The sequence below is a fragment of the Eretmochelys imbricata genome, chromosome 2, assembly GCF_965152235.1.
Source record: "Eretmochelys imbricata isolate rEreImb1 chromosome 2, rEreImb1.hap1, whole genome shotgun sequence".
Classification (NCBI taxonomy): domain Eukaryota; kingdom Metazoa; phylum Chordata; order Testudines; family Cheloniidae; genus Eretmochelys; species Eretmochelys imbricata.
Window position 1 is genome coordinate 152,803,265 of NC_135573.1, and position 26,118 is coordinate 152,829,382.

A 26,118-nucleotide genomic window follows, 5' to 3' on the forward strand; every position below is an offset into this window, starting at 1 on the left:
GCAGTACTGGTAAATACAAGAACAACAAATACAGCTGAACATTTTATACTAATTAGGTTTCAGAGCTTGTTTTTGTTGCTGGGCTCTACATCTCAGCAGAAACATTCAGACAGTCATTATTTCTGCACAAGCATAAGAATATGGACATCTTAAAAACAGATCATTTGAAGAAGTGGGACTGTATCTCATGAACCTCCCTCAAGTTGCAGTGGGGGAGGTTTAGGTTGGATATTAGGAAAAACTTTCACTAGGAGGGTGGTGAAACACTGGAATGCATTGCCTAGGGAGGTGGTGGAATCTCCTTCCTTGGAAGTCTTTAAGGTCAGGCTTGACAAAGCCCTGGCTGGGATGATTTAATTGGGGATGGGTCCTGCTTTTGAGCAGGGGGTTGGACTAGATGACCTCCTGAGGTCCTTTCCAACCCTAATATTCTATGATTCTATGAACCTCTTGACCAAATAAACTCAAATGTGCACCCCAGTCTCTGAACTAGCATACCAATTCTCAAGTTGATCTGACTACTTGTGGGATTTTGAGAAGATGCAAAATTCAGCTTAACTATGGTCCATCTATCACTGCCCCATAATTAAGTGGGTAGCTTTGTAGAGAACTGGCCTGCAAGCCAAAAGAAGAGCAGTTTCAGTAAGGAGACACAGATTCCCTTAAAATAGAAAAAGAGGAGGACATCTTCACAGGAGCACCAAGAGAAAAATAATCTGCTTTAAAGCTAGGGAAACAGCAGGATGAAGTTAGATTTCTGTGCAGTGAGAATTGAGGGCTTGACTTCCTCACCCTCAGGAACTGCAGTAACTCCCAGACCAGGCATTCCAGGGGGAGACAGAGCAGCCAAAGCTCCAAGAAGGGCTGTGAGGGAAGGAAAAGTCTCAGAGTGAAAGAGAGAGAGAGTGTAAAGCAGGCAGGGCTAGAAAATAAAACGTAAACAAAAGTGTAATCTGCAGAGAAATGGCTGCAGGCTAAAAACAGAGCAACTACAGCAAGGAGGCCCAGACTCCATTGAAACAAAGAGGAAGGGGGCCATCGCCACATAAGCAGGGAGATAGAAAACAAAATAAGCTGCCTAAATGGTACAGAAACAAAAATTAAAGGAAAGAGTTTGCCCAGGTTTTAACTCTCTGTACAAGGTGGTGGTCGCTAAGGAGGCTATTGCTGCTGAGTTTGGAGGGGAGGCTGGCTGTGGTATTAGTCTTTAGAGCTGGGAGAATAACTAATTTTCTGGTTCAGTAGCTGAACTAAAAATTTGAAAAAAAAAATCATTTTGGTGAATCCAAAGTGAAAATTTTGCAATTTTTTTTTAGCAAAATGAAAAAGTGAAAAAAATGTAGTTTCAGGTCAAATGAAACATTTTGTTTAACCCCGAACAAAACATAAGGAGCCTGCCTTAGCCCCGCTGCACCAGCGCCTGGGAGCCACCCGAGATAAGTGCCCCCTGGCGGGAGCGCACACCTGAACCCCCAGCCCTGAGCCCCCTCCCAGAGTCAGCACCCCAAACCCCTTCCCCATCCCTGATACCCCTCCTGGAGCCGGTACCCCATATCCCCTACTGCAGCCCAACACTCTGCACGGAGCCCCCTCCTGCACCCAAATTCCCTCTGTCCCAGGCTTAACCCCATCCCACAGCCCACATCCCCTCCCAAACCCCAACCCCCTGCCCCAGCCTGGTGAAAGTGAGTGAGGGTGGGGGAGAGCGAGCGACGGAGGGAGGGGGATGAAGTGAGCGGGGTGGGGTTTGGGGGAAGGGCCGGGGTAGATCCTGGGTTGCATTTAAATTCAAAAAGTGATCTTGTGAGTAAAAAGGTTGAAGACTACTGATGTACATGCTCATATAAGTGTGGGCTATTGTTGTAGTATTAAGTGTGTGTTTTACATATATCTGGTTGGAATGCTGGAGTTCTTTTATTCCCTGCTCAGACTCTTTAAGGTTTATACTCTGCTGAGAGGTCAGTAGCATGAAGTTCTGATAAGCAGGCTGTGTTCACGGCAGTGGTTTGGGCTTCCTACAAACACTGAAGCCTTGGGCTACATAAACCATGTTTTTGGATTATCACACAAGTTGTAACAAAAATGCACATTTTAACATTGCCCTGGTGTAACATTTGGTGAGCCAGCAAGGAGAAACTGAGCTGTGATGATTTTACCACTCAAAAGATTAACCCATTACAGAAGTTGTGTTAAATGAGAGAGGAAGGGCAATATGGGATAGAAGTGAATGACCACAGGGCATGCTGAATGCCACCAGTACATAACTTCAGAAAGCTGAGTAGTATTAGCAAGGGAAAATTTTATTCTTTGCAAGCACTATGGCTAGTAGAAGAAAGTTAAAGAATCTTCTCATGAAGGTGGAAGAAATTTTATATCAGTTAAAGGATGATCAAGAGAGCTCTATGATTGTCTGGGCATCACCATGGTGCACCCCAGAAAAACTGTAGCCCAAAGCAAATTTTCTTTAATCAAGTATACAAAGAATCACTTAATTAGTGATGAACAGGAAGAGTCAGAAGACCAGGCAACATCTATGTTGCTAGAGCTAAAAGATCATATTGTACATCTCACCAGTACATCAAAAAAGAAGCCAATTGAAACAAGTAAAGAGATTAAATTATCTCTATACAGAATTCAGAAAAAGTATGCTAAAAAACTAATGTTACTTCAATTACCACTTCAAAAAAGGATGAAGGAAATTAAAAGTCAAAGCCCAGTGAAAAAACATGTCAACCAGACCCCATAAAAGAGAACTAGTTTTGAATAAAGACTTTAAAATAACAGGTGAGATTGAAAGTCCTCACAAAAAGGACAGGTTAAACTTTAGCTGTTTGGCTCATCAAATTGAAAGTAGGATTAGAAAAGGATGCAGTGAGGCAGAGGTCATGAAAGCAGTAATCAGTGGAAGAGGCCCAGGACTGATCCTCATGAGATACTTCACGGGGAAAACTGATAAGCCTGCCAAAAACCAATCAACAGGGAAATGGGACAGGGGACCAGGTATGACCAGTGGAACTTCACAAGTTGCAAAGACAGCATTCCCCTCCAGGAACAAGTCATGCAATTGTTGCATATGTGGATTGGGATTATACAGAACCTCCATATCATGCAGGAATGTCACAAAAATGCAGAGACAAAAATGAGAGCACTGTGTTTCATTCAATAGGACCAACATGTATTTGTCATCTGCCACCCAAGCAACATGCCAGAATAGCTATCTTTGTTGGAAAGAATAAAATAAAAACTCAAGCTTTATGGGACATATGACCGCAGGTGTGATGGTCTCAGGTCAATGATTGGCGAATCATCTCTCTGAGACACATTTTAAAAAGCTTATTAAAAGCTTTGGTTATTGAAAATAGAAGTTTGTCTTGAATTTAAAGTTGCTAACAGGACTCAAATTCATTACAAAAGATGAACTGAAGTCCCGTTTCAGTTAACTGAAGAGATAATATCTTAATTCTTCCTATACTGGTCAGTCCACATGAATTAGAAATTTAGATAATAGGCTACAGTGTTGCTGAGGAGACAGTCAAACACCACTGACACAATTAATCCAGTGGGGAACCAGTACCTAGTCCTCATAACAACGTGGAGTGTACATTTCCTCATGTTGGAATGACAAAAGTGAAGGTTCTTTTGAACTTCATCAGAAATAACTAATCAGATGATTTGTGCATGCCTGAAGTATGAAAATGGGATGCAGTTATCCCCAAAGGGAAAACCACTAATGTAATATGTTGGGCCTATGCAGGTCTTGATACTGAAAGTTTAACAGCAGTGCTTGAGCCAAGATGCTGCTCCTCCGGGCTTAAGAACTTGGATATCAAAGAGACATTATTCAAAATACCCAGAGGATTATCTTGCTGTATAAATATCCCTGTCAGTCATCCATCAAAACATATTATTTTGAAGGGATGAACTGTGCTGGAGATCGTACAGCAGACCAAATCTGAAATTGTATTGGACGTTCAGCAGATAAGACCTTTGTAGGTGGAAGCAGCGTTACAAGAAAGAGATGGTAGTACCAAAGTTCATGGGCTAAGCCAACAAAGAAAGAACAGCCTCTAAGCAGAGGTGATGATCAAGATTCGTTTGAACTAGTAGTTATTCTGAGTCATTTATCGGAGGCACAGAGGCAAGTTCCTCAACAAATGCTGAAAAAATCCAAAGTTTTTTTCCAGAGGTGATAGAAACAAGGAACAGATCCCTGATCTAGAGATACATATCCAGTTATGCAGCTAGCAAACCATTCAGAAGACTTTTATCTGAGTGCCACATCCACTACGTCACAAGATAAAGGAATACCTGCAAAATCTCCTAAAAGAATTAAATTCATTCTATTCCCCACCATTGGTATGTATACAGAAAAGAGAAGGTAGTTTAAGACTTTGCATAGATTACAGAGTTGAGCAGAAAAACATATGATGCACACAACCCCACCCTAATCCAAAATATTCTAAAGGAGCTTGGAGGTAAATCCTGTTTCTCTCTTAGATCAAGGGGACACATATCAATAATATTTCACAGCTTGTGATGGAGTTCACTCACAAAAGCAAGCAGCACCTCCTGCTGGCTGTCTCGGGGATTAGCTCTTTCAGCCCGCACACACTCTCCTGATGGTGCCTCTCCCATTGCCTTCTCCTCCTGCAGACTTACTTCAGTCCAGGAACCACAGTGTCCTCTTCATGACTCTGCCCTCTGGCCTTGTCACCATCTGTGTTTGCCCCTTCTGGGGAGGGAGTATCTGCCAGTTCTATAGTCCAACCACTTCCCCAGTGGTGACTGGGGGGAACCTGGGCCTGCCCACTACTCCGGGTTGCAATCCAGGAACCCTGTCAATAGCAGCCTCCTCCTGCCTCTTCTTAACATCTCCACCAGAGCTGCTTCAATTCCCTGGGCCACTTCCCTGAGCATATTCTTCATCCTCCTGTCAGGGCCTCCAGCCAGCACATCCCAGCAGCCAGCCAGGAGCTCTCTCTTACTCCTCTCATCCCTGCCAGCAACCACTCTGTCCAAGGTGATACCTTCAGCCTGCTAGGAACACAGTCCTCTCTCCTTGGGCTTCCTGCAGCAACTGACCCTGCTCTGCCCTGCAGCTCCCTTTTATGTGAGACCATTGGGCCCTGATTGGCTGCTCTTTGCACTCTCTCTCTGACTGGCTGCTCCCTGCACTGCCTCCCCAGGTCTGATTTTAACCCCTTCCTTTCTGGTGTGGGGCAAACACCCCATCACATGGCTAAACAAAGTTATTACCTCACAGCCTTCATTAGACCTTAAACTCTGTATGAACTGGTAGCATTCCGGTTGGCTTAACAAAACTATCTGCTGACTTCCAGAGGTGTAGGAAAGAGAACCTTACCAAGATTAGGACTGTTAAGGTTCCTTCCCCACTCTGAACTCTAGGGTACAGATGTGGGGACATGCATGAAAACCTCCTAAGTTTACTTTTACCAGCTTAGGTTAAAACTTCCCCAAGGTACAAACTATTTTACCCTTTGCCCTTGGACTTCCACTGCCACCACCAAATGTTTTATCTGGGTTTATTTTATTAGGAAAGAGCCCGTTTGGAAACGTCTTCCCCCGCAAAGTCCTCCCAACCCTTGCACCCCACTTCCTGGGGAAGGTTTGGTAAAAATCCTCACCAATTTGCATAGGTGACCACAGACCCAAACCCTTGGATCTTGAGAACAATGAAAAAAGCATTCAATTCTTGAAAAGAAGAATTTTAATAGAAGTAACAATAAAAAGAATCACCTCTGTAAAATCAGGATGGTAAATACCTTACAGGGTAATTAGATTCAAAACATAGAGAATCCCACTAGGCAAAACCTTAAGTTACAAAAAGATACACAGACAGGAATATCCATTCTATTCAGCACAGCTTATTTTCTCAACCATTTAAAGAAATCATAATCTAACGCATATCTAGTTAGATTACTTACCAAGTTCTAAGACTCCATTCCTGTTCTGTCCCCGGCAAAAGCATCACACAGACAGACACAGACCCTTTGTTTTTTCTCCCTCCTCCCAGCTTTTGAAAGTATCTTGTCTCCTCATTGGTCATTTTGGTCAGGTGCCAGCGAGATTATTCTAGCTTCTTAACCCTTTACAGGTGAAAGGATTTTTCCTCTGGCCAGGGGGGATTTTAAAGGTGTATACCCTTCCCTTTATATTTATGACAAGGGGTGAGGCGCATATTTCGTATCTGAAGAATATCCTTGTCTGCAGTGGCACATTTGAAAAACAGGAAAAATGTACAGAGCACAATGGTTACAAAACCATGGAATGAAGCTGAAGGCTTCTAAATCTAACCTCTTTAAGAGTAAGGTACATTATATGGGAATGGTGGTGTACACTGAAAGTTATAAGATGGATTCAATGGACAAAGTAGTTGTACATGCCGTACCATAGGGGAACTTCCTAAGCATCTGTGGTTTTGTACCTACTATCAGAGGTATATTCAAGACATTTCTAGAACAAACCCAGTGTATGACTTTTTGTCTGTTCCATTGGGATCTGACAAAAAGCACCCTAAAAAGTGTACACATAAGCAGAAGAAGACAAAAAGGAAAAGGAAAGGTGTTTGGACAAATACCCTCCAATATCTGATTAAATGGACTGAGCAACATTAAATATTTTAAACCAGCTGATTGGCTGCCTGGTACAGCAATCAATAATAGCATACCCTGATTTTACCTTACCCTTTGACTCCTGTGGATGCTTCCAATAAGGACATAGCTGCAGTCCTATACCAATATCAAGAAAATAAACTATGTGTCATTGGATATGTGTCAAGAACATTACAGCCAAGAAGAATTATCACCTTCACTCACAGAACCTGGAGCTTCTAGCTATGAAACAGTCGGAAACCAACATATTTTGTGACTACTGAAGGTTTATAGTAATAACCTGTAAACCAATGTTTTTACCTCTTCAAGATTCAATACTACAGCAGACCAATGGGTTGCAAAATTAGCTAACTTGAACTCCAGAGTTACATATTGTCTGGAAAACGCTAACATGCAGGTAAATGCTTTGACCAGAATGTCACTTGAAATGAAAAGATATATAACTAAATACACTGACGAGACCATCAAAGATGTTATAAATGCTTAAACAAAGTCAACAAAGATCTTGTCTGCCACAATCTTGCTTGATTTGGTAGTGGTAGGATAAACGTAGACAAACGTAGCAAAATGACCCACTATGACAGTATTACTGCTCTCTTTTTGCTTGTTTCCAGATGCAAGAACTCAACTAATACTAGTTCAGCTAGTTCTGTCTGACTACATTAGTTAGGTTAGTGAGATTTGTTTTGCTTTACATTCATTCAGTCTTTGGTGACATGATGTTTAATATCCCTTTTCATTTATGGTCAATATAAATGATCTCTCACAAAATTCAGTATTTGTTCTGCTCCTAGATGTTCCATCTATTCTTGATATTCTTGCATTTTTCAGGTGATGCCAGTAGTTTTGTTTTTGTTTTTTCTTGACTTTTCAATAAAGTATTCCATCTTTACCTAAATGAAAGCAATGCCGTTCAACCATGAGGGCTGATTTCTTACCACATCCTCCTGGTTTTGCTCTTTTATTAGGCTTCAACCCCAAGAACTTATAATGTAAAAATGTTAATAAGAGGTGGATCTTCCTTCTGGGCTGCTAAAACATCTTCTAATAAAATAGGTTTTATGGTGGATTTAATGCCCAGGGAGAAGAAGTCTACTGCCGAAGGGTTGTTACTAATTCCCACTAACCAGAATGTGTTGCCAGCTCTTTTTAGACCCAGTTTTTTGTTTGTTCACAGTTTGTTGTCTGCTTTTCTTTTCAAGAAGTGAAGTTAATTAAAAAGGAAATTAAACATTTTAATTAACTGTAATAAGTATGTAGAAAATGCTAATATAAGATACAGATTTGTAACACTGTTAAGTGAGGTACAATATACATTTATTTCTGATCTGTCACAGCTTGAGTGTGAGAGACTTCTGATAGGTGACCATGCGTATAAGATTTGTCACTTATAACAATGAATTGTTCCTACTATTTCTGACACATTGTTGCAAGTGAATGAAGACAGACAATCATCAGGGCAATGATTTTATCACAGTTTTATTAAAGTAAAATCATGGGTGAGTCACAATTTACTTCAGACTGCAACCATATTATGTCCAGCTAGATTCTTCAGTGTGTTCCATAAATTGTAACTTGAAGCACCATTCTTTGCAATGGGCTGGCAAGAGGTGAAAAAACAAAAACAAGCACTCTCAGAGTAGTTATTTTGGTAGAAAAGAATCCTAAATGTTATGGGTCAGATTCTCAGTTGTGATCCAGACCCTTTGCACTGCTTAAGCAGCACAAAGGGGCCAGAATCTGTCCATAACTGGACAGCAGAGAGTTCTCCTGATCAGAGAACTCTCAACTGGTAGGTGTAAAGCTGGTAGACCCAGCTTCTGTGCTAACCACTTAATCTTCTCTCCTAGCATAGGAGGTATACTGCAGGACACCCGGTCCCTTTCGTGCCCTGCAGAACTCCAGTATGCTATGCCTATCCTCCACTAGCATAAATTAGGGTGCTTTAACTCATGCTGGGGCTGAGGCTAGTGTAGACCAACTCTTAGAGTCAAGGAGCCATAACTGGTTCGCTGATGTTACTGCCACTCACCACTCTCTGGCATCAAGTGAATCTTTGGCTGCAGGAGACGATGTAGCCCTATGAATTCTTGTTGAATTTCACTGCTGTTAATAATCAGTCAGCTATCGTTATGCAAAGTAGGAAGTTGACCATGATCATTTTATTGCTCAAAATAAAGCTATGGATCTGCAGTGCATAGACAGACAGACAGATAGATAGTCATGGTGAAGGAACAGTCCTTTGGTCACTGTGACAGATATGGCAATTTCCTGTAATAGCGTGGACAAACCTCACTGAATTAAATTAAACCTTATTGAATTATGTTTCAGCATTTTAGGAGTTCACTCTATTAAAATGCAAATTTTTATGGATTATTGTGGGGTTGTATGAAATGTCACTAGGGAGGAGACAAGGCTAATGTAAATGCTGGGAAGTTTTCTGAGCTTCAAAAGACTCTTTTAAACAATGCCCAGATAAGAACGAACTTTTAGTTGACTGGGTTTCCCAGGAAATACTTGAGAGGAGGGGATGGGAACTTCTCACCTTCCGAACCAACCTTTGTAGCTACATTCTGAGGAGAAACCCATTGTCTGCTGATCACCTGTTATAAGAGGACAAGATCCAAGGCCCAAACTAGAGAATGGAGTGGCTCACAAATTCATGGGGGTGCTTGTTCTGAATGAAAGCTCTTTGGAACTTGTGATCACAGAAAAACCTCTTGGTGGGGTTTGAAGGACTGATCTCCTGCCAGAGCCCTTCCTGGGGTTGAGGTGATCTCTGGTAAGTTTTTAGTGTAAGTGTAGGTTCTTGTATTGTTTCTGATATGTTTTCTGTGCAATGCTTTCACCTTAAGAATAAATGTGCTTGCTTAGAAAGAGCTGTGTGCTACCTTCATTGTGGCAATGACATGGTTTATAGTCTTTGAGGAGAAGATAAAGCAGTCCTGTTTAGAAAGTCTGTCTTGCCGGGGAATTCACAGTGTAGGCTGGGATCTGTGCAGTATGGACAAGCCCCATTCAGGAGGGAAAGAGGCACAGGTGTCTGCCAATACAGGTGATGGCAGGGAATCTAGAGGCCTGAGAGTGGGTGCCCTTGCTGGACTATGATGAGGGAAATACAGGTGCAGTTGCCCTGAACTATGTCAGTCTCATTCTAGAGGGAAAAAGAAAATTGGTACATATATCATCCTTTATGTGTTTGAATCTTCTTATGGTGATTCAAGAGTGTCCTTCTGCTTCCTCCTCTGGGGGTTCCTTTATTCCTTTTACCTTTTTCTCATTCTGTGACAGGTGAGGAATGATCTGACCGGTGTTCTGTATGGTGAAGACATCGAGATTTCAGATACTGAGAGTTTCTCCAATGATCCCTGCACCAATGTCAAAAAGCTCAAGGTATGTGCAATCGCTGTAATATAGACCGAGTAATCAGGAAGAAGAATGAAAAGGTATCAGCAACGCATCTGTCATCACATTTGATTGGTTTATTTAAATTTTTTTCCTTCAAGAAAACTGATAAAGCAGGATTTATTTAAAAGTTATATTTGCCAAAAGACCTAAGAGTACTAACAAGTGGCATTTTGAGGCCCAGTCATGCTCCCAGTCAGTGAAGTCTGTTACATACTTGATGTTCATGTTGTGCCTAATTTAAACACAGAAATAAGTAAGTAGGCTTATAGAAGTTGCTGCCTATTAAACCATGCAAATATATCCTTTAATACTAAATATTTACACTGGGAACCTAAATCTAGATGAGGTATACATACCTGTACCCAATAGTGGTTTATTTTAAAAGGACTATGTCCAAATCATTCAGTGAATATAGTCTAAATGTTTCTATTGATTTCAGTTGGTTTTGGATTGAGTTCTTTGTTAGTAATTATCTTTTCTGTTTCCTAGAAGGCAAATTATTCAAGGATAAATTTGATATTGAAATTATTTATCATTCTGATTTATTTTATTACAATGATTTCTTAGATACAGGGTAAGTGAGTGTCAATAAATAATTAAAAGCCAGCAGAGTATTACCATGAATATGTAATAGAAACTGTTTTGCTTGTTTTTACTTCCCTTTACATTTTGTTACAAAATTAAAAGACTATCACATAAATGCAGAGCCAACAATGATAAACACCCATTTTTTCACTGTGCCCACATATCTATTCAGGGGACACCATCACAGGGCCTAATCACATCAGCCACACTATCAGAGGCTCGTTCACCTGCACATCTACCAATGTGATATATGCCATCATGTGCAAGCAATGCCCCTCTGCCATGTACATTGGTCAAACTGGACAGTCTCTACGTCAAAGAATAGATGGACACAAATCAGATGTCAAGAATTATAACATTCATAAACCAGTCGGAGAACACTTCAGTCTCTCTGGTCATGCGATTACAGACATGAAAGTTGTGATATTACAACAGAAAAGCTTCAAAACCAGACTCCAGCAAGAGACTGCTGAATAGGAATTCATTTGCAAATTGGATACAATTAACTTAGGCTTGAATAGATCCTGGAAGTGGCTAAGTCATTAAGCAAGGTAACCTATTTCCCCTTGTTTTTTCCTATCCCCTTTCCCCCCCTGTTCCTCAGATGTTCTTGTTAAACCCTGGATTTGTGCTGGAAATGGCCCTCCTTGATTATCATACACATTGTAAGGAGAAAGAAAAGGAGTACTTGCGGCACCTTAGAGACTAACCAATTTATTTGAGCATGAGCTTTCGTGAGCTACAGCTCACTGCATCCGATGAAGTGAGCTGTAGCTCACGAAAGCTCATGCTCAAATAAATTGGTTAGTCTCTAAGGTGCCACAAGTACTCCTTTTCTTTTTGCGAATACAGACTAACACGGCTGTTACTCTGAAACCTGTAATTGTAAGGAGAGTGATCACTTTAGATAAGCTATTACCAGCAGGAGAGTGGGGTAGGGAGAGAAAACCTTTTGAAGTGATAAACACCCATTTTTTCATGGTCTGTGTGTATAAAAACATCCTCACTGCATTTTCCACTTTTATGTATCCGATGAAGTGAGCTGTAGCTCACGAAAGCTTATGCTCAAATAAATTGGTTAGTCTCTAAGGTGCCACAAGTACTCCTTTTCTTTTTGCGAATACAGACTAACACGGCTGCTACTCTGAAACCTAACAATACCATAGTCATAGAAAACACAAATAACCAAGAACAAGGACTGCAAGGAGCTATTCCCACCTCTCCCGCCGCTTACACTTATCTGCTACTGTTAAATAGCAAGGATTAAGCTGTAATTCATGCCAAACACATATGCTTCAGGAAATGGAAACCCAGGCCTAGGGTCCAGTCTTGCAAACATTTAAACACATCCTTTTTAGCATATAAGTAGTCCCAACAAACTCAACAAGACTATTCATGTGCTTAAAGTTAAGTATGTATGCAAGTCTTTGCAGGAATGAGGCCTGCTGAAGCCAATAGAAAAGGGAGGACCAAGAGGTAAGACTCAGTCCCACTCCCATTTAAGTCTGTTGAAGAACCCCCATTGATTTAATTGGTGCAGGATCAAGCCCTTAAACAGCAAATAGCCAAAGATCATATAATTAAAGGCTTTACTGTAAGGTAGGCATGAGGGGGGAGAGGTTTTCTGGGTTTTTTTTTTGCAACCCTAACTTTGTCATTTCTTGACTTTTGAGTGCATAACTATACAATGTCAGTGTTCTCTTGACATCTTGTTTTTATCCCATTAACAAACAATATTTAATTACACATATATTTACTGATGAAAATGGTTTATCTGTATTTAAAATCTCATAGAATTAGACTGTCAGAAGATTTCTGGTTCTGTCTGCTTCCAGGTGGATCCAAAAGGTCCTAACAACTATTTTACTAGTGCTTTGATGCTTGGATTAGTTAAACTGCATAAACTCCCTCGTGGATGCTGTTAGTCGGAATTTAAGTGGTCTTAATTAGGGTTAGTTTAATTCATTTTAATGTGGTTAAACTAATCCACTTCAAATTCTCACTTTTAGTTAGTTCGGATTAATTTCCCTAGATGTCTCCATGTAGACAAACCATGAGATCAGAATTAAGTTTGTGATTTAAAAAAAAAAAAAACTTACGTAAAGCACTGCAGCTGTTGTGCACATTGCTGTTTATGAAATCCACCATGATTGTAGATTTAAACACATAAAATAATGTGCTCTCTAGTGCACGTGAACAGGCCAAGTTTGAACACACAGCACATGCACATGCAGGGTCAGCATCCAAACCTTATCTTTTTTCAGGGGTTTTCCTTTATTCTTAGCAACAAAACATAAATCACGAAGTGCTCAGCTTCCTCTTGAATTTAGCTGTTCCTATGGATCTCCAAGATAGCTTTCTATGTCTTTGTCTTGAATTTCATCTCCCTCGGATAGAGTCCAGCCCCTTTTAAATTCCTTTTTTGGAGCTAAGATGACTGGCTAGGGACCGTTGTCAAAATAGGTCTGCATTTCTAGACAGGGTTCTAGTACCTGACACTGTGGGTCTGTCTACACAGCACGCCTTCAAGCCTGGCTTCAGAGCCTGAGTTCCAGCCCCAGCCCCAACATCTGTGCAGCTACTTTTAGTGCAGGAGTGCAAGTCTCATGTGCTTTATGCTGTTAACCTGGGCACTGAGACTTGCTGCTATGGGCTGCCTCACTTTGCGTAGAAGTATCCTGATTATGACGATCCGGCTGCAGGAGTTCCAAAAGGAAATACTACAGCAGATAGTACTGGCCCTATGCCTGCAGGGAGGAATGGAGTGGGGTCATGATTCCACTTAAGGGGTCCGTCTGCCTGTACCAGTGAAGCTCACCAAGATGGGATCGGAAGATGATCCTAAAGCCTTTTTAGTCACATTTGAGAGGGCAGCACTGACACCCCAGTCACTCCCAGAACAATGGGCTCTTATCCTAACCCCATACCTGATGGGTCAGGCACAGGCTGCCTACCATAATCTGGACACAGAGCAGGCAAGGGATTACAAGCAAGTGAAAAGTCCACTATCTTGACCTATTTGGATACTTTGGAAGAGACCCACCACCAATGATTTAGGGCCAAGAGGTACCCCATTGGGGATGACCCTCAATGTTACCACTAAGTCTACCTGTTCTGCCAGCATGGCCCCCCTTTAACCTGTCTTGCTGAGCCAGGCTCTTAAAACCTCCTCCAACACACACACACAGGCAGGGCCACACCCAGCTGCAGATCAGCTCTGGGAAGACTCAGCTTCGAGGACTTGCTCTAGCACTCAGATGTCCACCTCCCTTGGAGTGCAGACCCAAAGATATATTATGAAATTCGCCCCCTCCCTCCATGTGGAGAGGGGTGTGCACACTTCGTGCCCCCCCAGTTAGAAATTCCAGAAGCTGTGTTCAATGATAAACAAAACTATGAAAGGCAGATTTTAAGTGGTAAAAGGGGTAATAAACAGAAGAAGGCAGATTACTAAGCAAATTAAATCAAACATGCAAACTAAGCTAGTTTCACTAAAGAAATTGGTTACAAATAGTATTTCTCACCCTAGATACTGTTGCAGGCAGTTTTCAAAGTTTCTGTGGTTTAGAGTTCCAGTTATATTCCTTTTCAAACTGGACCCCATCTTAGACTGGACTGCCCCCTTGACTTTCCTTTTGCAATCTTTCTTCTTGGGCAGACAGGCCATGGAGAGGAGGAGTCCTGTTTGCCTTCCTCCCCACCCTTAAATAGGATTTATATAAGGTGGGAGTCCTTTGTTTTCCAAACGTGACACCCCCTCCCCCCCCCATTCACTTATAGTGGAAAGTTACAAGAAGTCCCAGGTAATGTTTTAGTATCAGGTGACAAGACCACCTGACTCTGTAGGATCACAGTGTCCATGAGTCAGTGGTAGTATGGAGCATCCGCAGGAAGGCCAATCTTTTCACAGTCCATTGTCCTCGCTGATGGGCCATCCACCCTGTCTGCCTTTTCTATTCTTGTACCTGAAGTATTAGTAGTGGGCATAACCCAAAGTATCATAGCTGAAATCCAGATACATAGTCAATATTCCTAACTTCAGATACAGAAATGATACAGGCATACAAATTGGATAATCAAATTCAGTAAATCATAACCTTTCCAATGATATCTCACATGAGCCATCTTGCATAAAGTACATCTCAGTATGCCATATTCATATCATAAGCATATTTTCATAAAAAATATGGAATGACACGTCACAACCATAATGACTGAAAGAACTCAAGTGGCCGAGGCAGGGAGTGGGTACTATGGCATTGCCCTGGGATGCTATGAGAAGCAGTCAAGTTAATGGAGGATTATGTAGAAGCTGAAGGGTCATTAAAGGCAGAATCACCCCAGTCATCAGCAGGGCAAGGGACACCGGGGTGGGGGGATGAGCCAAATCAATAGCAGTCTCTTCGAGGGGGTCAGCCATTCCTCAGACCCAAGGCAGCCCTAGGGGGACAAGGATGCTGAGCATCAATGCAACACCACCACTGAGACCACCAGGCCCACAGACAGGTTTCCCCCAACCAAAGGCAGAGGCCATCAGCCCCAGCCCATTAACATGCTATTCTTGTGGGGAGACAGGGCACATAAAGAGGAAGGCCCACTGATGGAATATGAGCACACCCAGGGCTGGATGTCAGAAACCTGGGTATGACCGCCCCCCCAAGTTGATGGCACTGGTGATGGTCCACGGGAACCTGGTTCAAGGACTCTTGGACTCCGGCTGCAGCCAGATAGTGGTCCAGCCCTCCATGGTGGGAAATGACACCACTCCCAAAACCACATTCTACCTTCAGTTTATCCATAGTGATGTCAAGACCTATCCCAGCCAGAGGTTACGACTGAGGGTGGGAGCCCATACAGAAAAGTTGGCCTACCTTGTGATCACAGGCTGGGACTGGCCTTTTTTTTGGTGAGTCATTAATATTCAGGCTCAGGCCGCAAGTGAGAACAGGGGCCAAGTGGTGACACGAACTCCCGAGAGCTTGGTAAGCCTTGAGAAAGCCAGCCACTCCAGGGAAGGACATCCCATTAACCCACCGCAGATCCACACAGAGGAAGAAGAGGCAGACTGTCAGGACCTGGAAGTCCTCCTATGGGGAGGGAATTTCATGCTAGGAGAGAAGAATGACCCTTTGTTAAGCTATGCATCTGAGCAACTGGCCCCCATAGATGGAGAAGTAACAGAGTCTCAGGGAGGCAAATGGTACTTGCACTTTGAACTCAGGGAGGAGTGCTTGTACCGAATTGAGAAGAATCAGCAAGCGGCAGTGGTGATGGCCCAGCTGCTGATACCATGCCAATACTGCTGGGCTATATTGCAGCTGGTGCATGATATCCCAGGTGTGGGACACCTGGGGAGAGAAAAGACATTGGCTCAGTTATTAGCCCGATTCTGTTGGTCAGGCGTACACCATGAAGTGAGAGAACAGTTCCTCCTGCCCAGAGTGTCAACTAGCCAGTGCCCTTGGTCCTTCTGCCCTTGATTGAGACCCCCTGTGACAAAGTGCAGGGTGTGAGCAGGTGAGCCTGCACTCTGATCACTCAGATTTTAATTAGTTCCCCTTGAGAAAGCTGATGGAAGTAATTAGACAATCAGGCTGGCTGGTTGGATGAAATAAGAAGCCAATTAGCCCATCAGCCCAAGGCTGATAAAGAGGCAGGAAGGAAGTCCCAAGGAGGAGGGAGAGGGGACCATGCTAGTTGAGCCCAGTTACATGGAGGCCTCAAGGGGTGGAGATCGCTGTTCCCCTCAGGTCCTGGGGAGAGGGCCAAAAGGCACTGTTGGTGCTGTAAATAGACTGCTGAATGGGATTTGTTGTAGAAATGGTGGAGGGAACTTAAAATAAAAGGAAAAGGTGAAGGCACAACCACAGGAGTCCATGCAGCTTCTTCAGGGATAAGGGGGAGAGAAGCCACACCCTGTGACACTCCATTTGAAAGGATGGGGTGGACATGGTGGGACACCTAGAAAAGATTGCAGTGGGGCATCAGTACATGCGAGTGATTATTGACTATGCAAGCAGGTATCCATAGGCTGTTCCTCTTTGCTCCCTGAAAGTGACAGCTATAGCTCCAGAGCTCTTGAAGCTCTTCTCATGCATAGGGTTTCCCAGCAAAATATTAACAGACCAAGGTAATAACTTCGCTTCCCAACTGACATGGCAATTATGCTTCCTTTTGAAGGTCAAGTCCCTAAAGACCTCAGTGTAGCACCCACAGACCGACAGTCTATTAGAGCGGTTTAATAAGACCCTGAAGGGGATGTTGAAGCGCTTTGTCCGTGACAACCCCAAGCAGTGGGACTGGCTATTTCCACTATTCCTATTTGCTGTAAGGGAGGTCCCACAAGCCTCTACAGGGTTCTCTTCATTTGAGTTTCTCTTTGGTCACCAACCGCAGGGCATCCTGGACTTGCTACGAGAAAGGTGGAAAGAACAAGATGTCAGGTTCTTAAGCTTGACTCAATATATCTTACAGTTTAAGGGAGCAACTCAAAAACATAGGAGTGTTCGTTAGGGAGAATTTGAGGAAGGCCCAACACACCCAGGAACAAAATTATGATAAAGGGACATGCCTACAGACTGTTCAGCCAAGTGACCGTGTTCTTCTACTACTGCCTTCACCCGATGGCAGGATCTCTTCAAAGTGGTGTCAGGCAGGTAGGGCCTGTGGACTATGAGATAAGGTTACCCAGGAAGAGAAAGGAAACTGAAGTCTAACATGTGAACTTTCTCAAACCTTGGATGGAGCGGGAGGCCCTGCTGATAACTCCTTTTCCAGCAGAACCAGAATTGGGGTCCCAGTTCCCCAGCAGCAGAGCTCCAGCAACCATACTGGGGCGGGGAAGGACTCTCCTCTGCACAAAGGAAACAACTCCTCCAACTAACTGGGGACTTTGCAGTGGTGTTTTCCAACTGCTCAGGGAGAATGTGGTTGGTCCAACATCATCTGGAGACTACCCTAAATCAGGCAGTCTGAGAGAACCCGAGACCATTGCCACAAAGGATGTGGGATATGGTCCGAGAGGCAGTATGAGCAATACTGGAGATGGGGGTGATAATGGAATCCAAAAGTGAATGGAGGAGCCCACAGTTCTTATTCCCAAACCAGACGGTACGGTTCGGTTTTCCATTGACTTCAGAAAAGTCAATGTCATCACAAAATTGACCTCTACCCAATGACAAGGGTGGACGAGTTACTAGAACAGCTGGGACTGATGAAGCACTTAAGCACAGTCGATCTGAAAAAGGTTATTGGCAGATCCCCTTATCCCCTTCCTCGCAAGAGAAAACTGCTTTCTCCACCTCTTTTGGGCACTTCCAATTTAAGACCATGCCTTTTGGCCTCCAGGGGGCTGCCACTACCTTCCAATGGCTTAGGAATACGCTCCTCAACCCCCATCATCAATACACACCAGCCTACACTGATGACATCATCATCTACAGTCCCACCTGGGAGGACCACCTGCAGCATTTAAGGGTGGTGTTAAAAGCCCTACAGGTGGCAGCACTTAAGGCCAACCTGGAGAAATGTAAGTTGGCTGTGGGTGAAGTAACTTATTTGGGGTACTCGGTAGGTGATAGCTTTATGAAGCTGGTGGTCAACAAGATGCAGGCCCTCCCGCGTGCCCCATCCCCCCGATGAAGAAGCAAGTGAGACTTTTTCTTGAACTGTCAGGATATTACCGGAGGTTTATCCACAGCTTCACTTCAGTCAAGGCCCCCCCTTATAAATCTCATAGAAGTCAACAACCCTAAGAAGATCTATTGGGATGGAAAGCGTGAGGAAGCATTCAGAAACTGAAAACACAGCTATGTCTGGCACCTGTGCCATTCTGCTCTGATTTCTTGGGAATTCACACTACACATAGATGCCTCGGATGTCAGTCTCAGCACTGTCCTCTCACAAAAATTTAGAGGAGAGCAACACTTGGTCGTATACCTAAGTAGGTAGGTATTCCCTAGGCAAAACTCATACTCAGTTATTGAACAGGAGGCATTAACTATCAAATAGACACCCTCAGGTATTACCTGTTGTGTAGCCCCTTCTCGCCTATCACCGATCACACACCCTTACACTGGATCCAGACCATGGGGGATACGAACCCCCAGATAAGATGGTATCTTGCACTACAAGTAGTTACCGAGTACAACCCGGGGCGGGAAAGGACCATGCCAATTTCTTTTCATGAGAGATCAGGAATGGAGACAACCCAACCTGAATGGCCTTCCCATCTTAAGGGGTGGGGTATGTGAAGGGACATGCCCTCACACTGGTATGGAAGAGACTAATGAACTCTTCTGCGTTCCAATGAGGAACACTTGCAAGTCTTGTTCACCCTGGAGGAGCAGCAGCTTAAAAGAGGAAACTTACCACAGGAAGGGAGGTGAACGGGAAGAAGGCTGCTCCACCCAGAGACTGCTGGTAACGGAGGTAGGCCAGCCAAGGAGGAGACAGCCAAGAGATGTACCACTCCTGAAGTCACCCTGATTGACAGCAAAGCAATACACCAAAGGAATTGAGGTAGAAGTTAAACCCACTGAAGGGGCAATAGACTTTGAGAGACTAAGCCCATAAAGCTGAATATCCAGTGGCTGTCTTGTTCCAGCCAGATCTTCCTTCCTTGCAAGGGGAAGGGAAGAGGAGGAGCTGGAGCTTTATCTGTGGGTGGTTGCCTCAGAATGGACAGTGGGACCTGGGAGGAGGTCCCCACCCTCTTACACATGGGCCAGCCATGGGTTTTTAACTGCAGTGTAGATATACCCTTAGAAAATCAGCAGAAGAACTCTGCATCTCCATAGGGTCCTAACACCTGATTATCTCCAGCTGCTTATGACCAAATGAGGCCTTCCTCACTTTATCAACCTATGCTTTGTTTTGCTCTCTCACTAACTAATCTACTCTTAGAATGGACACATGTATTCCAAGGAAGTGATTCCCATAGCAATTTCAACTATGAGACAGGTCCTCCACTAATATGAATTGTAAAGTTGGGATGAGAAGTATATTAGTCAATGTGTTTGCTGTGGATACTATACGTATGTCATTTATTAACTGGCAGATCAAAATGATTAAGCAGCTCTTTAATACATGTTAACAACAGAATCCACATCTGTCCTTATTTCACCTTCTGTCCTTCCTCCTCCTATTTCTGCTTCTCTTGTTCACATTGCAAAAAAATGATGAAAAAGTAAAAAGTTCAAAAATAGGGGCCTCCAGTACTGGCCCTTCAAAATTCGTCCTGTGTTGCAGAAGATATCCTGCCTTCCATGGTGAATTCCACTGAATAACATTGAGATCTCCCTTCTGGGAGAACCGGAAGAATTTTAGAGGGTCAGGACTTTACATGCTAATTACAGATATTCGCCTGTTAAGTACACAGAACCCATGTTTACATCTACTTGAATAAATGGGTGCTTGTCAAGGCAATCATCTATTCTGCATGTGGGGAATATAAGGTTTTCATGCACTTCTGGTGCATGCATATATTTTGTGTGTGCAACTTAAGCATTGACTTCTGAAAATAGAAATCTTTTCTTCAATGAGGTGTAATTGTAGTATAGGTAAATTGGCACACAGTTACTATCAAAATGTCTGTAATGGCAATCAGAATAGAAAGTAAAAACCTCTTTCTTTGTAACAGACACGTTAATGTATGCTCTGACAGAACATCATTTAAATTTACAATTATGGGATATGCAGAGGAAGATAAAATACTTATTAAGGTTTACAGAAATACAATGTGATCTATGGATTCCTTGAAACACCAGCAAGTTTTATTATGTTATATGAATTGCCTGTGAATTGGCATCTTAAAATAGCTCATTTGCGAGCTGTTGTTTAGGAGACAGCAGTTGAGTTTGAGAGAGAGGAGTCTGTGAGATTTTAAATTTTTTTCCTACCCCCAAAACCACAGCTGTCCTGTGCCTCCTTTCCAGGGTCTCTTACACAGCCAGACCTCTAGCTCTTCACAGAGCACTGATTCCCAGGAGTGGAGTCCTCTTTCGTTCCAATTTTACCCTAGAGTCCTTCTCTATTTAGGTCCTGTGACTTACTTCTGGCATTTAGGCAAAGCTCAGTAATGTTTTATTTCTATTTTAGTTTCATTGTTTCAAGTTTTATGTTTTATATGTTAATGAATAGGATGTAGAAGAGATTATTTACTAGCTCGGGTATTGCATTTTTGATAGCTTTGTTGTCTTAATGATATGATTTTGGCTTTACTTATTTTTTGTAAAGTGTCCAGAGGACTTCAATGACAGTGTCAAATTCAAATGCATTTTTAGTTATAATTACCATTTTTATATTTCTAGTCGAGTCTTGGGACACTAAGACCCCTCAATCTTGCAAACACTTATACACATGCTTAAATTTACACACAGGAATAAACCCACTTAACTCAAAAAAGCATGTACATAATCATTTGCCGTATCAGAGTCTAAAAGGGCTTTTCAGCCCAGTCATTCATTTGATTGAATTGCCAGCGTTCTGAATTTTGAGGTACACTTTTCTGTGCATTTCAGTAAATAGGATTTCACGGAATTGTGAATTATATATAACTAAAATATGGTATCCCTTGTGGAACAATGTGTAGTTGAATAGTAATTCCTAGCATTTTTTAGAATGTGAAGACTATATTTTCATGACAAGTATAGGCTGCTGAAGTGGGAATAGTCTACTTTTCTACTGATATCTAGACTATTACTAGTGCATGGAATACATATCTGTCACTAACAGCTCACTGACTTTCATTTAGTTGTGAATAAATTATGTCTTCTCCAGATTACTACAGACAGCAACAGCAAAAATACATTGCATTAGAAGAGGGTGAACATAGAACCAAAACCATTCTGGCCAATGTAAATAACATGCCAAATAAGTGGATGTATGTCAAAAATCTGCAAGATGACTTTTATGCACTTTGTAGCTCACATTATATGTGTCATAATGAATGGTAGCTATAGTATGTACACATACATGGCTTACATTCTCAGCTGCTCCTAGTTTCCCCTTGATACAGCTAAAAAGGGAAGCAGCAAGAGATCTGCCTGTGGCTCCCCTAATTGTGGGGTAGGTTCAATGGAGGCCCTGATTCTAGCATATTTTAGACAAGCCTGCACAGTCCTGTAAAGCATACCAGTTTCTGACAAGCTGTCCATAAGCGCAGGATTACTAGAATGCAATAGTTCTTCAGCCATGCACATTCTTGCCTCTACCACATTCCCATTGCCAAATGCTGATGGGGTGGAAGGCATACGAGCCAATTTGTGGCTCTGCCATAGTAGAGCAATCCCTAGTTGTAGAGAGCTGACTGATTTCTAGGTCCTTCTGGACCAATCAACATCATTGTAAAAAGGCATACAGATTTAGTCAGTCAATAAGAGCAACTGAACTTCTGAAACACACTAAACAAAAGGTTATTCTAGATCAAAATTTGTTGGTACTCTATTTTTTAACATGTTAGGGAATCTGGTTACACCACTTAAGGAGAAGGAGGCATTGCTTGCTATGCAATCTGCGTATGAAATCCAGGGATTGATGTTACAGATGGAACAGAGACTAGCACAAAGTCATGGGAATACCCTGAGGCAATTCGATCAAGTTAGTAGAGAGCTATCTTACATAGTAGAACAGCTTGTCTTCACCAGCTTATATCCGCAGTTTCCATTTTATTAATTAATGGACAGCTTCCAGCAAATGGAAGAGAACCTAAAAGAAATATCTTCTGTATCATAGTGTCTGAGGAATACATAAGATTTATCTCATCTGCCAAGATCAGAAACCTAGTTTGGCCTTAGTGCTGAAAAAAACGGCAGCTTAAAGTAGTGCTGGACAGTGTTTTGTTCCTGTTTGCCTAGTACATGGCAGCAGTCTAGTGGTCTTCACAAAGACCTGCAAGTCAGGAGATCCTGAGTTATAAATTCCAGCTATGCCACTGTTTTGCTATGATCCCACAAGGCACTGATCATCCTCAATTCCTACTGAAATCCACTCCTTCCAGGCTCTTGCCCTCTATCTGTGATTGCTTTCCAAAACTGACAATCAATCATGTAAAAGGCATTATAAAAACTACAATTTATGCATGGGGCACCATTACTACAATGTTGTTAAAGGCCTTAAAGCCTAGTGGCTGATTGGATCAGCTATTTTGAGCAGGCTTCAAAAATAAATGGCTGGGATTAGATCAACGAGCTGGATTTCAGGGTCTGCTACTCTAAGGTAAACCTCAGGAGCTGACTGAAGGATTTATACATGAAATCAAAGAAGACTATGTCTATCAAGGCAGCTCTACAGCAATCCCTGGACTGAACCACAGATCCTGAGTGGAACCTAGCAGCCTTCAGCAATTGGAGACAAGAAAAATGCAGATTGTGTACTGGTAACTGGAGTTGTTTAAGGTGAGCCCCTGCATATTCCTGCTTATGTAATCAAGGTGCCTGTGCTGGGAGCCACTGAAATCTTATGTTCAGCAGCATCTGTTGGAACTGCTTGTCCATCCTACCTCCCCTCTCTGCCTGAGACCTCCAAGGGTATAAAAGTGAGGATGGCCCCAACCACCTTTCATTTCACTTCACTAATTTGGGAAGTCTTACCTTAAGACTCCAAAAAAGTGTGGAAGGTGGGCAGGGTGTGTGAATATGCAGATGCTCATCTCAGATAACTCAGTTATTGGTAAGTAACTTTCTTCTTCTTCGTCATCAGTTCTCCTTTGCATATTTCCACCTGTTTAGTGAGCAGTACAACCCAGTGGTACTGTAACTAGGGGGGCTGAAGTAGTTCTTTCTTGAAGTAGTAATAACAAACACCAAACAAATGGTTTCCATCATCAACACCCCCACTATAAAAATTGTTCCAGCACCCCTGGTACAGCCCTCAGGAAGCTAGGCTGAGGAGTTCTAGGTGAATAAGGTCAGAAGAACTTCCAAAATGAGCATTAATTCTATATGCTTTGTCCAGAGTGTATTAGAAGTGACTGCACCTCTTGATCTCCTGAGTCACTGAGCAAAAGTGTTACTGAAGTCACATCTAGAGATTAAATAGAACCATTCAGCATTCTAAGAAGAAGACAGTGTGAAAGCTTGCCATGGAAACTATATCAGGCTTAATTGAGAGCACTTTGACATCTCCAGGTGGCTGAACACCTGCAAATTCACAACAATCATGCAACAGTCTGATTCATTCTGACAACTGTACAGCTGTGATGGACTGACTCCTAATTTTAGCCTCATAGGTTTCAAAGGTCTGGAAAACTTGTGGATAGGTTTGTCTCATGCAGAGACATTGTGATCATCTAAAATATGGTGCCTACTTCAGTAGATGTGAATGAGGTTTGTGGAAATACAGACAAGCAAGTGCTCTGAAAGAGATGGAAATCTGACACCTCTTTAAACAGGGTGTAGGATGAAGATTCAGATGGGAGGCCAAATTTAGGCTACTAGCTAAGAGATTAAAGTCCAGGACCTCCATCATATTATTCTCTGAAATGCTTCCAGTTCCACATGCAGGGCCAGGTAGACAGGCAGAACTGCAAGGTTTCAATGTGTGGATGAGACGATGGTGTAGGGAGGAGGGTTTTAGATTTATTAGGAACTGGGGAACCTTTTGGAAAAGAAGGAGCCTATACAGGAAGGATGGGCTCCACCTAAACCAAAACAGAATGGAACGGAACTGGTATGTAACATTAAAAATGTCATAGATGATTTTTTAAACTAAGAGCTGGGGGAAAGTCAACAGGTGCAGAGAAGCACATGGTTTGAACAGTGCTATCCCTTTGTGGAGGATCTACTAACAGGAATTCTCTATATCCTAGTAAAGAGGAAAGGATAGACATTGATAAAGTACAGGTAGGAGCTGAAAAGACACAGTCAAAGGAAAGTCCCATTCAATTACAACACAGGAAGGTAGACAACTACGTGCTGACAAATTTTATAATTGCTTGTATACAAATACAGTAAGTCTAAATACTAAGATGGATGAACTTGAGTGCCTGGTATTAAATAAGGATATTGATATAATAGGCATGAAAGAAACTTGGTGGAATAAGAATAATCAATGGGACATAGTAATACCAGGGTATAAAATATATAGGAATGACAGAGGTAGGTCAGGCTGGTGGGGGAATGGCACTATATGTGAATGAAAGCATAGAGTTAAATATAGTAAAAATCTTAAATGAATCAAACTGTACTATATAATCTCTATGGATAGAAATTCCATTCTTGAATAATAAGAGTATAGTGGTAGAGTATGCTACTGACCACCTGACCAGGATAGTGATGGTGATTATGAAATGCTCTGGGAGATTAGAGAGGCTATAAAAATAGAAAACTCAACAATAATGGGGGATTTCAATTATCCCCTTATTGACTGGCAACACGTCCTCTCAGGATGGAATACAGAGATAAAATTTCTAGACACCATTAATGGCTTGGAGCAGCTAGTCCTGGAACCCACAAGGGGAGAGGCAATTCTTGATTTAGACCTAACTGGCACACAGGATCTGGTCCAAGAGGAGAATATAGCTGAACTGCTCAGTAATAGTGACCATAATGTAATTAAATTGAACATCCTCATGCAGGGGGAAAATGCCAAAGAAGCCCACCAGAGAAGCATTTCACTTCAGAAAGGAGAACTATACAAAAATGAGGAAGCTAGTTAAACAGAAATTAAAAGGAACAGTTACAAGAGTGAAATGCCAGCAAGCTCCATGGAAACTTTTTAAAAACAGCTTTTTAAAAACACCCTAGAGGCTCAAATGAAATGTATACCCCAAATACAAAAAAATAGTGAGAGGACCAAAAAATGCCACCATGGCTAACAGTGCCATTGCTAGCCCATTGGAGGCACTAAGCAGAAGTATTTTCCCCCACCCCTGCACACAACACATACTAATAATTAATAAGGGGGCCCCTTGAGCTGCTCAGGGTCCTAAGCAATTGCTTAGTCTGCTTATGCCTATCACCAGCTCTGATGGCTAAACAACAAAGTAAGAGATTGTTCGAGGCAAAAAGGCATCCTTTAAAAATTGGAAGTCAAATCCTCAAGAGGAAAATAGAAAGGAGAATAAACTCTGGCAAATGAAATGTAAAAGTATAATTAGGCAGGCTAAAACAGAATTTGAAGAGCAACTAGCAAAAGACACAAAACTAACAGCAAGGAACACAAGACCATTGCGGAGAAGCTAAATTAATTCTTTATATCGATCTTCACTCCAGAGGATGTGAGGGAGATTCCCCCACCTGAGCCATTCTTTTTAGATGACAAATCTGAGAAACTGTCCCAGACTGAAGTGTCGATAAAGGAGGTTTTGGAACAAATTGATAAATTACACAATAATAAGTCACCAAAACCAGCTGGTATTCACCCAAGATTTCTGAAGGAACTCAAACATGAAACTGCAGAACTACTAACTGTGTTATGTAACCTATCACTTAAATCAGCCTCTGTACTAGATGACTGGAGGATAGCTAAAGTAATGCCAATTTTTTAAAAAAAG

General features: G+C 42.3%; 1 protein-coding gene across 1 annotated transcript in view; it reads left to right on the top strand.

The window, feature by feature from the left end:
• GABBR2 (gamma-aminobutyric acid type B receptor subunit 2) overlaps positions 1-26,118 on the top strand; it is an 840,990-nt gene that overhangs the window by 355,904 nt on the left and 458,968 nt on the right. Inside the window, exon 4 of the mRNA XM_077809185.1 lies at positions 9,924-10,025. Within this exon, the coding sequence (XP_077665311.1) occupies positions 9,924-10,025 (102 nt within the window). The remainder of the gene's footprint in view (positions 1-9,923; positions 10,026-26,118) is intronic.